General features: G+C 39.0%; 1 protein-coding gene and 1 long non-coding RNA gene across 4 annotated transcripts in view; one reads left to right on the plus strand and one right to left on the minus strand.

The window, feature by feature from the left end:
• The window catches only part of sxc (O-linked N-acetylglucosamine (GlcNAc) transferase sxc), a 154636-nt gene that overhangs the window by 101592 nt on the left and 37855 nt on the right, over nt 1-15189 (minus strand). For all 3 annotated transcript variants that reach the window (XM_041776559.2, XM_041776558.2, XM_070284021.1), the window contains exon 4: nt 5181-5364. In XM_041776559.2, the coding sequence (XP_041632493.1) occupies nt 5181-5364 (184 nt within the window). The remainder of the gene's footprint in view (nt 1-5180; nt 5365-15189) is intronic.
• On the plus strand, nt 11105-12406 carry LOC138928043 (uncharacterized). The gene is made up of 3 exons (XR_011444513.1): nt 11105-11134; nt 11204-12123; nt 12186-12406. It is a non-coding gene; the product is annotated as an uncharacterized lncRNA (long non-coding RNA).

A 15189-nucleotide genomic window follows, 5' to 3' on the forward strand; every position in this document is an offset into this window, starting at 1 on the left:
AAAATTAAATTTTCTAATGCTTGGAACTTTTCTTCTTTGAAAATATTCTCTGACAAACTATGCTCTGTCGTAACCTAACCACAGCATATGGTAGTCAAGAAGTTCGAAGCTAAGAAAAAAAAATTGGACAGTAGGAATTATTCTTCCTTAGCCCGATCTGACCACTGCACCTTCTAGGTCTTCCAATTTCGTCCCAAAAAAAAACTAATCCACTCCCTTTGTATCTCCTATCAGAATGCAAGAGGCTTACGCAGTAGGCTTCCTAAATTGTATTCTGATTCTGATAGTCTCTCATTTGCTTCCCAAGTTATTGTGTTCACAGGCTGGCAAAAATCTTCCATCTGAACTCTCCCCGAGTGTGCCGGCTGGGCAATGGGCACTGTATTAGGCCGGACACGTGTAATGCATCGCTGCTTGCCCCTTCCGCGATAATACAATGTCTAGCAAAGACCACGTTTCAACTCCTTGTGCCCTAAAAAGCCTAAGGACGTGAGCCGTTAGCTATGGCTGGAGGTGCCTGGCGGAAGGCATAAAACGCAAGTGGGCGGTACCCCCATAAAAGATACCACTCTGGAGGGTTTAAAGGATGAAACCAAGGCTGGGATGTCAGCTTAAACGTCGGTGGAAGGCGTGACCGCTACCACTGGCGGGCACGGGGGGGAGCAATCCTGCGTTACACCTCTGATGTGACGGGAGCAGGTCATGTCAGTTGCGACACTACTTCCGAAAAAACAACGCAGGGGAAGTTAAGCCGCTCAAGTGCCATAGTCGATACAGACTCGGACCTTGAGAGCGTGCAGCTCTCCAAAGAGAAGAAAGAAAGCCAAGGCGCTGTACAAGACTGCCCTCCGCATCCAGGATCGGCTCCAGGAAAAAGGCGCCCTATCCCCAGAGAAAAAGGTAAAGCTTACCTGGGCTGAGGAGAAAATCGCTGAGGAGAAAATCGCTGAGGGGAGGATTCCCCCACATGAGATCGACTGGAGAATTCGCCAACAAGGTGGAGGAGACGCTTGCCAACAAAAGGCAACGCTCAACCGAAAGCGCCTCCATGTACGTACCGGGGAGCAAGCGGCAACGCGGGCCTAAGGAGGCAAGCCCTCTCCAAATGGCGAAAAAGCCCAAAAGAAAAACCTCGAAAGTCAGTGAGGTGACCAAACGACACTTGATCGTGGCCCTCATTGACAGAAGGGATTAAGCCGGCAAAATGACCGAGGCGCAGTGGAAGATGGTGCATGCGCGGCTCGTTGAGTCATTGTACGCACGGATGGAGGAAGATCCCGAAGCTCCCATGCCCACCTTCGATGGCGCTGGGTGGCTAAATGGGGTCAAAATCCTGAAGTGCATGAATGAAGGCAGCTACAAGAAGAAATGTTCATGCAATCTGATGAAAAAATGTCAGTTCTCGTAACACAGCTAGAAAAGTTGTTCCAGATGATGATGTCAATGATGACGCTCGTCACTAGCCTTTTAACACAAAACGCGTCAGGATCTGCTCAACCAAGCTCTGAACGTCTCCCAGTTTATCCAACCCAACCATAAGTCAAATTGGACTCAAAATTGGTGAGTGGAACGCCAACAATGCACTGCACTGTGGTGGCGTCCATAGGCCAAAAATCAAAAAATCCATCTAAAAATATTAAGTCAAAATATAAGCAAATCAGCTCTAAATTGTCCAAATTTTGCATTGGCAAACCAGTTTTTCCCGGAATTCTAATACTGTTTTCCCAAACAGCGCATCTGTGAGGAACGGTTGGGATTTTTCGCAGATGCGAAACTCGTGTTGCCACAGAGCTGCGTCAAAGTGCATCTGCATCCGAACAGCTGATCGATCAGCTGTGGCTCATGAAAACGTAAAGAAAGGCTGTAAAGGAGCATTTACCAACAATTTTGGCTTTTGTACAAAAGCAAAATCAGGTTTAATATCTTAATATCTTTTACATCGATTATTACAAAATTAACGAAGTTATGGGTAGTTGAACGGAGGTCGTTTGGTGTTCGATGTATGAGTATTACAAAGTTTAAAGCGCTCTCCTGAAAAATGCCATTTTTAAAAATCGGTGCACACGATAATTCGAAAACTACATAACCAATCGATTTGAAATTTAGAACATAAGTTCTTTAACTAATTCTACTACTAATTCTTCAGGTGAAGCTTTTTTTAAATTGATATTTTTATTCTATTTTTTTAAACAAATTAACTTAATTTCTTAGTCAAAAATCGGGGTTGGGGACTCAGGAGATTCGCTTTTTCTCGTAAGCCTGTAAATATTTTTTAATACAAAAAAAAAAAATAAAGTCCAAATGTTGTGTCATTATATGGTATTTAATTCATTAAGTTAACTCTAATCGTTTCGCCAAAATATTTTTTTTTTTTTTAAAGTGGGCAGTTTTGCACCGAATTCATATACTGCTCACGGTCACCTATCTAGTCCTCATAAAGACTTGTCTCAATCACTATTAATTTTTAACAATGGAACATCAAAGTATATATATGGACCAAGTGGAAATTGCTATTGAGTCTATTTATTGTCCTCAAAACTTCTAGCGCTCTTATAAGGACTTCAGAATACTTTTTGAGGAACTGGGACCCAAATTCCTAATTGCCGGAGACTGGAATGCACACCATCGACTATGGAGTTGTCGAAATTACACAGTCAGTGGGAGAGTATTAGCAGACTGTATCCTAAGTTTTAACATCCAAGTCCTTGCAACCGGAAGTCCCACGCACTACTCGTACAGTCAGCGTACGCCGACTGCTATCGATTTCGCCTGAGCTCATATCCATCTCGGAGAGCTTGGAACTTTGTTCGAATCACATCGGCTTGGTAATCGAGCTAAGTTCTGAGCTAAGGTCTTTGTGCAAAACATCCACATTGCTGCCGAATCTTCAATCTGTGGACAAAGTTCAATAAACCCAACAGATCCACCTCATTCTCTTTTAAAACCTGAGGTCCTGAATTTGGTGAGGTCGAAAAGAGCCTTGCGTCGCAGATTCATGCGGTCGCGAGATCCGGCTGACAAAAGACCATATCGTCGCGCTGAGGACGATCTAAAGAAGTTGCTGCATAAGACGAAAAACGATTATTTCTCAGATCTACTACGCAATGCAGACCCCACAACCTCTAGAAAGCAGCAAGGTCAGTAAAACGGCAGCCCCCACGCAGAATCCTTATAAAGCGTGCTGACAACACTTGGTGCAGATCGGATGCAGAAATTTCTCTGGCATTTGATGACGAGCTGGAAGGTCGATTTCAGTCATTTGACCTTGATAAGAGTAAGGACGTGGAAGCAACATTGGCTTTTCTTAATACTTCCTGCCCAGATGTAGAGCCCATTCGTCATGTAAGTCCGGAAGAAGTTTGTCTCCAAATTAAAAAACTGCACGCCAGTAAGGCTCAAAATTTGACGGAATCGAATTTTATTCCTTGTTCTCCTGTTCAACACCATGTAATGTATCTACCACCTCCTCACACAATGGAAGTGCGCAGTGATATCGATGATACCAAAGCCAGGCAAACCGGATAACCTTGTTGCGTCTTATCGGACAATAAGCTTGCTGCCAACTTTCTCTAAAATATTCAAGAGCATATTTCTTAGCAAAATGATGGCAGTAAGAAGTGTTCAGGATGTTATTCCAGATCAGCACTTCGACATTCGGAATCACCATGGTACCCCAGAACAGGCTCATCGAGTAACGCAGCATATCTTAGATGCTTTCGAAAACGGTCAGTACAGCTCTGCTATCTTCCTTGACATAAAGGAAGCCTTCGTTAGAGTGTGGCACAATGAATTGCTTTTTAAGCTAAAAACAGTTGCTCAATATCTTCTTCTGAAATCGTACCTGCTGGAGCGAAAATTCATGGTTGATGTGAGATGTTAAAGATCATCCATTAGAAGCAGTCGAGCTGGCGTACCGCAAGGTAGTGTTTTGGGTCCTGTGTTATACACCCTTTACACCTCTGACTTGGCAAATCCCAGAGAACCGGGGACACTCCTAGCAATGTATGCTGATGACACAGCCTTCATTGCAAATTCAGCGTGTCGAATCGAGGCTTCTAGAAAAACGCAAAGCTTTTTGGACATATATAGCGAGTGGACGAAGCGGTCGAACATATCCATAATAGAAATAGGTCGCACCACTGCAATTTTTCCCTGAGACACAAAATCCTCCCTAGGGTTAAACTGCAGGACATGCTAAATCCTCAATCTCCTCAGGCCCAATACCTGGGATTGATCCTGGATAAGCGGCTCACGTGAAGGCAGCACACCACCAAAATATCAGCAGCTTGCCGTTGAAAATTCAAAAGTTAAACTGGATGCTAAAGTCCACAGGCAAGCTCATGAAAGTGCAATGGGTCCAAAACCGGGCGCTGCGCACGATCACAAATGCACCCTGGTTTGCTAGAAATTCAGACATAGCTAACAACCTCCACATGGTAACAATTCAATATAATGAACGGCTTCTGGCCCACTCCAACCACCTAGCGGCATCATTAGCCATCCTCATGACCGGCCGAATGCTGAAGAGACGGCATCCAGGGGGCTTTTGGTTAAGAGGGAGGCAAAGATCACGAGTCCTAGACCAATAACTTAAATGTTCTCTTTGTAAATTAAAATTTCTTGTAAATTAAAATAATGTTTATCTCGTTATCTCAATCTCTCAACGCAACACTGAGCCACACTGACGACGGAATATATACTCGTCCCACTCTTTGAGTGCTGACCAATTCCAAAATGATTCTCCTTTTGTAAAACTTAACCATTCGCTTCAATAGTTGAGCGCGCAATTTAAATAATTAACTATGCTCGGACAAGCATTTTTTATATTTAAGAATTTCGGTTTTAAATTTATGAAAATCGGACAACTATATCATATAGCTGCCATAGAAACGATCGGTAGATGTAGAGAAAATGTAAAGCTGCAAATATAAAACTGTAACTGTCTGTCAATATAATAAATATTGTTAAATGTAATGAAAATTGACATTACTCTTTTTGCCAAAGTTAGCTTCATTTCTTGTTTTTTTTATGGGGTAATATAATTAATATGAAAAGTAGAGAAAAACCAAGCTCAAACCTGTCCTTTTTCAAAGCATAGAGGTCGGATATAAGGACAACATTCATATATGATATATCATATATACATAGATAGATTATTCGAAACACAACTAAATACTTACAGGGTTGTATTGTAATGCCGTAATATATGCTTGAACAGCAGATTCCATATCACGTGCAGCTACTAATGCAGCTGCTAAGTTTATGTATCCATCGATAAAGTCCGGTTTCAGGCGAACAGCTCTTCGATAGTTATCTAATGCTTCCTGCAATTGCCCACGCTCTTTATAGACGTTTCCTAAATTGCTAAAAAAAAAGATTAAAACAAAGAGATATTTCGTTATAAATTTGGAAATGATTTAGATAATCAGTGCAGTACATTTCATGAAATAATGTATATAAAGTTTCGTGTCTAACGTACGGCGGACGACTATAGCATTTAGGAACATAGGAACAATTTAATCTTCGCGGGCTTTTTTTTTCTTGGCTTAGCAGCACTATTAATGACATCTAAGAGATATTTCGTCAATGCCATTATCAGTAATATATTTACCCAAGTGTTTGCTTATACCGATTCTATTCTATCGAAAACCCAAGTCTACGACTTGTAAAAGTCTTTAAGGATGCTTGAAAAACTGTGACGTGCTTAGTTCCAATCGTCCTTCACCGTCTACCACTGACGATAATATCAAGTTCGGCACGCCGAACTTCGGGAACGCAGTGAATGAGTCGTTTCCGACCCTATGAAGTAGCCTCGTCTTGCTGATCTTGCTCGGACATATTCATCTGCTTTTTCGTTACTTGGAATGTCATTATGTCATTATTGTACATCATTACTTTCAGCAAGTCTGTTAAGGGCCCTCTCGCATTCTGCCAATAGCCGTTTGTCGGTATGTTAAAGCTTTCAAGTATTAGTATTGCTCCCGCTTTCGCTGCTCAATGTAAGGGTGTTAATTTTGAAATGTTATACGCCCTCGTTAGTTCTGGGTACCATAATGGGTCCGTATGTTAATATTGGCCGTACCACCGCAGATTAAGAACATTATATAAGACAGAAACCATTTGGAGTTGGGAGCTGCACCTGTCCCCACCAATAAACAAAAACCTACAAGTGTTGGGAGAAGCACCATTGTTGCCCCATAAAAATCCAATAAAATAAACGCACTCAAAATGGAAGTCGATTCTGATTGTTTTACAACCAAAGTTAGCGCTTAACTTCAGTGGATCGTTTTCAATTTTATTAATATACTCGGTACTTATGTAACTTGTTTTAGCCATCTAAAAATTTTCATATACAAAATATTCACGTTCGCGGAAGTACGCCACTTTGAAAATCAATATAAATAAATTGGTTAGAAGTAGCCCTATGTTTTTACGTATATCAATTATTAAGTTTCATACACTTGCTTGCACTTTATGCTAAGCAACTATATTAGATAAGAAACAAGATACAAATTACCATTCAATTTAATTAATTTAATTTTTTCGCTCTCCTTAGATTTTTCTCTTCTTAAAAGATTGCAATAAAGAGATTTGGTACCACAAGTGCAAACATATCATATGTTTTTCTTGGAAAATAATTAAACATAAAAATGCCTTCAAAAAAAGCTTAAAAAAATATATAATCAGGCCTGCTCCGGTAATCGTAAAATTTTTTCGATTTCGTTTTGGGCGAAAACGAACCGTTTTGGTTTTTAGCTGCTCCGGTTTTCGGCAAATTTCTGCTATCGGATGTTTCGATTTCTCATCGTTTCTCACTGCTCAAGCAGCTAACTTGTGTTGTTGGTAATAAGCAAACAACGTAAAGTACTGCCTATTATATTTACAATTGCCCTTTTTCTAAGCCAGAAAAAGGCAAAAAATGGTAGAATTAAGCAAATCCAGGCACCTAAGATGCTGCCACACTTTTCACAGCTTTAATTCCGGTGGTCTCAAATAATTATTTGGTTAATTTGGACCATTTATGTAATCACATTAAATAGCATTATTTATAAACAACCATTTTGGCGGTCCTTTAAAGTTATTAATGTATTCATTTATATTTTATAAGTATTTTTAACTGGCTGTTTCGTTCCACCAACAATATGGCAACCTTGGCGATAACTATTTGCGGTGAACTTATCGACCTATCGCCAAAACGAGAAAACTGGTTGAACACGGCAAAAATTTTGTTGTCAAATCTGAGGTGGGGTCAGAAATAAATTTTTTATAAAATAACTACCTGCCAGAATGATCTTATGGTGGTGTGGAATAAACATCAATATACCACTGAGTAAACTTTTTTTGTAAATAAGATCTGATTTCATATAAAAAAAGCCATTTACTTTTCATTCCGGCAAGAAAAAGGTGCCCGTTTTTCAAATCGAAAAAATCTTTCGTTTTCGATTACCGGAGCACCAACTTCTCGTTTTCAAAAACGAAAACGAAAAAATCTAGCCGTTTTCGATTACCGGAGCAGGTCTGATTATTGTTGATGAAAAACTTTTAACAGTTATATTGCTAAATAGACTGCTGAAATCTTATGAAAGTTTTGTAGTTGCGATTGAGACGATGGGTGAGTTGCCAAACATAAGAATGTTAAAAATTGAAATTTCTAAAGACGCAAATAGGCACTTCTTGTTACTAGTTATGACAACAAAAACGATTAAAATAATTTAAAAACAAGAAAGGAAGCTAACTTCGGGACGCCGAAATTTGTATACCCTTGCAGATTGGTTTTGATGTTTATATTATAAATTTAAATGCTGAAAACACTCACAAAATAGAGTTTTAATAGATTTTACCTATTACATTACAGTTTGACAGTTACAGTTCTACATTCCCAGCTTTACATATTTTATACATTTACCGATCGCTTTTATGGCAGCTATAAGATATATATATACCAAAATTCTAGAATAATAAAAAAAGCTTATATGTCAGAGTAGATAAAAAAAAGTTGAAAAACAACGAAGCAATAATTTTTTTCCTAATAATTTCCCGATTGTTCCTATGGCAGCTATAAGATATAGTGGTCCCATTTTCATAAAATTTATACCAACATTCTAAAATAATGCCAAAAGCTGATATCTCAAAGTAGATGAAAATACGTTGAAAAACAACAAAGTTAATTTTTTTTATTGTTTCTATCGCAGCTATATGATATGGTTGTCCGATTTTCATAAAATTTATACCAAAATTCTGAAATAATAAAATAAGCCTATATCTTATAGTAGATGAAAATACGTTAAAAAACAACGAATTTATAATTTTTTCTATTAATTTCCCGATCGTTCCTATGACAGCTATAAGATATAGTCATCCGATTTCCTAAAAATTAAAATCGAAAATCTGAAATAATATAAAGCCCATATCTCAAAAATGGTGCAAAAATGTTGAAAACAGCCAAGTATGGCAGCTATATGATAAGTGGTCCGATCCGGCCCGTTCCGACATATATAGCAGTGAGAGTATATAGAAGACTATATGCAAAGTTTCATTCAGATAGCTTTAAAACTGAGGGACTAGTTTGCGTAGAAACGGACAGACAGACGGACAGACGGACATGGCTAGATCGACTCGGCTGTTGATGCTACTCAAGAATATATATACTTTATAGGGTTGGAAAGGTCTCCTTCACAGCGTTGCAAAAGGATACTACACTAAATACTAAACATAGCTAATATATGAAAATCACGTGTCACGATGTTTCTTGGCGATGAACTCCTAAACTACTTAACCGATTTTAAATTTAATTGACACACCGTGGGCAGTTTGATCCAACATAAAAGATAGGCTAGCTTACATCTTAATTTATTGGCGCAATATTATTTTATTGCAAATTATTTGTCTATTTCGAATCGCGGTTATAACTTGAGAACGGCTATACCGAATTGGCTGATTTGAGTATGGAGGCGCCATGTACCTGTATGACGTAACCGTGTCTTATATCGCGAATAAAATTGTTTTTTATAAATTAGCTGCATCTCCAAAAAGTAAGTATAAGTTACATGTTATTTATATGTCAGTCACAAAGGAAATAAAACCTCCCAAAAAATGGAATATGGGTCGTCGTTTCGAATAGGACTGAGGAAGCGCAGTAATTGGTGCGAGAGACGGATCGGTTAAGACAAAGGCAAAGGAATATTTTTCATTTTGTTTTCCCAATATTTAGACGATTAAATGATTATTTTCAGTCAAATGCCACCAAAAAAAAATTTGTTTGTTGTTTTAGCAATAGTAGCAAGTGGTCTGATCGCGCCAATGAAACGATCGCAACCATAGCTGCTACTTGTCTATTGACAAGTTCTTTTTGTTGTTTTTGGTCAAAGTTGCGCCTTTGATTTTTAGACTTGAGACCTCGAGTCTGTAGAACTTTACATATTAATGTAAATTTTATGTACGAAATAAGTCCAAAAAATACAAATAAAAAAAAAAAAAAAGTGCGAAAAATGAATAACATCATAAGTTCCAAAATAACACCCGAATTTGAAAAATTAAATAACTATCAATTTTAAAAAATGTTTGTAAAACGGTCTTTATTCATTTAAAAAAAAAAAAAACTGCATCGATCTTTTAACCGGTCTCGTGCTATAAGGCATTGTATTGATCTGAATTATAATCAAATGGATTTGCCTTTAGTTATAGCTTTGCAGGGTCAGAAGTCAGCACACAGCCGAGCATCAACAGCCGAGACCCTAAGTTTTAAAGCTACCCGAATGAAACTTTGCAGATAGTTTTCTGACTATTCTCACTACATATGTTTTGGAACGGGCTGAATCGTCCGACTATATCATATACACAGTTATAGGAACAATCTTTAAATTTTTAGAGAAAAATTTATAACTTAGCTGTTTTTATACCCTTGCAGGGTATTATAATTTTAGTCAGAAGTTTGCAACGCAGTGAAGGAGACGTTTCCGACCCTATAAAGTATATATATTCTTGATCAGCATCAACAACCGAGTCGATCTAGCCATGTCCGTCTGTCCGTCTCAGTTTTAAAGCTAGTCCCTCAGTTTTAAAGCTATCTGAATGAAACTTTGCATATAGTCTTCTATATGCTCTTACTGCTATATATGTCGGAACGGGCCGGATCGGACGACTATATCATATAGCTCCCATACAAATGTTCGATAAATTTTTAGAAAAAAAATTATAACTTGGCTTTTTTTTTAACATTTTTGTATTTTTTGAGATATGGTCATTTTTTATTATTTCAGATTTTTGGTGTTAATTTCATGAAAATCGGACGACTATATCTTATAGCTGCCATAGGAACGATCGGGAAATTAATAGCAAAGAATTATAACTTCGTTGTTTTTCAACATATTCTTATCTACTTTTAGATATGAGCTTATTTTATTATTTCAGAATTTTGGTAAAAATTTTATAAAAATCGGACAACTATATCATACAGCTGCCATATAAACGATCGGTAAATGTAGAGAAAATGTAAAGCTGGAAATGTAAAACTGTATCAGTCAAACTGTAAACATAATAAGTATAGGTAAAATGTAATGAAACTCTGTTTTGTGAGTGTTTTCAGTATTATAATCTATAATATAAATATCAAAACCAATCTGCAAGGGTATACAAACTTCGGCGTGCCGAAGTTAGCTTCCTTTCTTGTTCAACATATTTTCATCTACTCTAAGACATGGTCATTTTGCATTATGTCAGAATTTTAAATTACAAAAAAAAATAATAATAACTTTGCTGTTTTGCAATATATTTTCTTTTTTTTTTTTTTTTGAGATATGGCTATTTTGTATTATTTCAGAATTTCCCATGGGGAAAAATAAAATATTTAAAACAGAGCCCCAAGAAATATTAAATTTGCGATCGTCTGTATTTTGTATGGAATTGTTAACTATCTCTTTATTCAAATTTTTGTCACAGCTATTGTCATCTTCTTCATCAGAAATGTTTTCTGATAGCACCATGTTGGTGAAAATGTCATTGTCTTCTTCATATGCCATACTAGAAAAAAAGCTGCACTTTACGTTCCTTGCTCTAGTGGTTGTTGTTTCTTCAATCATTTTTTTTTTTTTTTTCAATGTTTGAATTTTAATGCAGACGAAAATGAGGATTTTTAGTAAATTGCATTAGCATTGAAAATGTAAATTAAAAAAAAATATTATTATTAACATTTTTTTTCCCCCAGTTGACGCAGTATTTCTTTTCGATGACTGCCTGGAGCCGTGTCTCAACGCTAAGGCAAAGAAACCGGTGGCATTTCCGAAGAGGATGCTTCCCTTGGCAGACTCGGCATGGGTAGGATAAAATACCTGAGGAACGTCTGCTCTTGCTGTCGTCGTATGGAACCCAGTAATTGAATGAAGTGAGAAGTGGTCACTCGTGTGTAGAACGAGGAAAACCTTTGGATGGGTGAAGGAATTTGTGGTGAGGCATGACGAGGTATCGGAACACCGGAGGAAGAGTTGCTTGGATGCAACAAAGTATGATGCCGACCGTGACAAGTAAGAAAGCTGTGGGCGCTTGTGCAATTGCGGAGTGGATGACTGCACAACTGCTTTTTTTCAATATATGAAGTATGATTTTCTATCGTTATTTGGAGGAAGCGTGGACATTTACGCACTGGATGGTTCTCTGCAGAACACAAATTGCATCTTTTGGATATGTGAACAATCCGTGTACTAAAGGATTTTAGTACTCGTGGCGAGAGATTGTCGGTTTAGACGAACGGAGGCATATCGAAGGAGACTAGACAGAATATATGGCTTCCAGAGTTCTATGGCGCTCCGTTAGGAATGAATCAAGTTCCAGCCACGTAGGAATTTCGGTTTCATGTTGGATGGATTGATCCCATAATGAAAGCGTCAGCTTTGGAAGTTTTGTGTCGCACAAATGAACCAGGAGGCCCAATTCTCAGTAGAAAGGCCGGAAATTTTCAGCGATGTTACACAACTTTGGATGGTACTATGCAGCTCCTTTAAGGCTGCCGAGGATTCGCGTGCGATGAATTGTATGTTCAGTAATTTTTTCAATTGGCAGTTCACCAACGCGCGTTTATTTTCGAAACGCTCAGTTAGGTTTTCCCATGCTGAGCGGAAACCATCATTGGTGAGTGGCGAATTGGAAACTATGGAATGAGCTTACCACTATTCTTGGCATTTATTCCTTAGACCATCGTTTTTCGAAAGCAAAGACACCCTTTGCTTTACCAACAATCATACCGATTTGATCGGTGAAGCTCAAATTATGGGTAAATAGAACACCAAGATCCGTTACAGAATGGATACGATCAAGAACACTCGTGCCTAAGAAATAGTTAGCTTGGGAACAATTTCTGCGGTAAAACGACATGTATTTACATTTAGAGTTGTTAAGAAACAATAAATTATGAGTGCACCAGTACAACATGTTGTTTAAATCAGCTTGCAAAAGCTGAGGAGAGTCAGGATTCACAAGAGGCAAACATAGGTTAATGTCATCAGCGTACATCATGACGTAAGAGTTGAGAATAACTAGGGGCGGATCATTTATAACAAGAAAGGAAGCTAACTTCGGCACGCCGAAGTTTGTATACCCTTGCAGATTGGTTTTCATATTTATATCACAAATTATAATGCCGAAAACAGACACTAAACAGAGTTTCATAACATATTACCATACTTATTATGTTTACAGTTTGACAGTTACAGTTATACATTCCCAGCTTTACATTTTCTCTACATCTGCGGATCGCTTCTATGGCAGCTATATGATATAGTTGTCCGAATTTCATAATATTGTTACCAAAATTCTAAAATAATACTAAAAGCTCATGTCTCAAAGTAGATGATAATACGTTGAAAAACAACGAAGTTATAATTTTTTCGATTAATTTCTCGATCGTTCCTATGGCAGCTATAAGATATAGTGGTCCGATTTTCATAAACTTTTTAGCAAAATTCTGGAATAGTATAAAATGGCCATATCTCAAAAATGATGGAATAATATTGAAAAACAGCCAAGTAATAATTTTTTTCTAAAAATTTATCGAACATTTGTATGGCAGCTATATGATAGCTTTAAAACTGAGGGACTAGTTAGAAACGGACAGACGGACGGACAGACGGGCAGACGGACGGGCAGACGGACAGACGGACAGACGGACGGACAGACGGACAGACGGACATGGCTAGATCGACTCGGCTGTTGATGCTGATCAAGAATATATATACTTTATAGGGTCGGAAACGTCTCCTTTACTGCGTTGCAAACTTCTGACTGAAATTATAATACCCAGCAAGGGTATAAAAATGCCAAATAGAAGAGGGCCGAGGTGGCTCCCTCGAGGAACACCAGAAGTCACGTGACGACACTAAAGAAGAGGACAGCCAGTAGCCCGGCAGCTCAGGAGATGAGCAAGAAGGTGAGAAGCAAACAGGCAAATGACGGATTTCAGACGGTCACATACAAGAAGGGAAAAAAAGAAAACAAAACTAAAGACGGACATATAAGGAACAATGGAGCTGAGGGAAATAAAGAGAAACCTAGCACAAGAATGCGTTCTCGCCCAGAAGCCGTGCTAATCAGACCGGCAGAGGGTAAGAGCTATGCTGAGGTGCTGGGCAACCTGCGGAAGACTCTTAAACCAGAGGACTCAGGCAGTAATATAGTATCGGTCAGAAAAACGAAGGCAGGCGACATGCTCCTGGAACTTGCCAAAGGAAGCCAAATGGACGAATTATGTGAAAGTATCAAAGATACCCTTAAAGAGTGTGGATCGGTGAAGACCATGAGGCAAATGGTCAAACTAGAAATTAGAGATATTGATAGCATCACACAAGAAGACGAAATAATCTCATCAATCAGAGAAAGTATAGGCGATACAAGGCAGGAAATAACACTTGACGGGAGTAAACAGCTCAGAACAAAGACGAGCCTTTGTTACGCTACCAATGAAAGACGCGACGAAGATATTGACGGAACAACGGATAAAAATAGGGTGGACCCGGTGCCGGGTGAAGCGTTGTCCCGACATAAAGAGATGCTTCAAGTGTTTTGGGGCTGGACATTTGCAAGAGGACTGCAAAGGACCGGATAGGAGAGACCTTTGCATCAGATGTGGTGAAAGTGGTCACAAAATAAAGACCTGCACCAAAGCTATAAGATGCTGTATCTGTACAGCAGAGAACAGGAGCGATGTTGGACACCTCCCTGGGACAGCGCATTGCCCCAGCGTGACAAGAAAAGGAAAGCCATGAAGATCCTTCAAGCAAATATGCATAGAAGCAGAACGGCAAATGACCTACTGCACCAAATCGTGCTGGAAAACCAAATTGACGTTGTTATCATAAGCGAACAATACAAGAAACGGGAGGAAGGATTCTGGCTGGAAGACGACACAAAGACGGCGGCCATATGGATTCCGGACCCCACCACGGCTCCACACAGAAGTGACAAAAAAGGAAGATGCCACGTCATTACACAAATTAGAAACTGGACGATATTCAGCTGCTATTTGACCCCAAGTGACGACATTCAGACCTTCCAGACGAAACTTGAAGATATTGAAGACAACGCAAGGCATATAAGTGGAAACCTTATAATAGCTGGGGACTTTAACTCAAGAGCCCAGGAATGGGGTATGCCATCAACTGACCCTCGAGGCCGTAGAGTCCTAAACATGGCCGCAAGAACCGGGACGCTAATAGCAAATGTAGGTGCAATACCCACATTCAATCGAGTAGGGAACGTCTAAAATGGGCAATCGTCGCAGACAAGGACAAGAAGCGTACTGGTGGACCCAAGAGATTAAAGCTCTCAGAGAAACGTGTATAAAAAACAGACGCCGCCTTACGAGGGCTAGACGGAGAGGGATCTTTACAGAAGAAGAGAGCCAATTTAAGAAATCCAAGAACGATTTAAATATTGCCATCCGAAAAAGCAAAACGGAGAAATGGAAACGCCTCTGCAACGATGTCAATAGTGACCCATGGGAGCTCGGATATAAAATCGTGATGAAGAAGCTCAGAACAAGAAATCCAACACCGGATCTAGAGGAAGAGCAAATGGACCAAATAGTCAAAGCACTATTTCCCGCCCATACAAATAGCATAGCAAGGACTACTCCACCAATAGCCGAACACCAGATCGAGCTCTTTACTGAGGACGAGCTACTGAAAGCGACAAAAACCTTAA

This window comes from Drosophila kikkawai, chromosome 2R (assembly GCF_030179895.1).
Source record: "Drosophila kikkawai strain 14028-0561.14 chromosome 2R, DkikHiC1v2, whole genome shotgun sequence".
In the NCBI taxonomy this organism is placed as follows: domain Eukaryota; kingdom Metazoa; phylum Arthropoda; class Insecta; order Diptera; family Drosophilidae; genus Drosophila; species Drosophila kikkawai.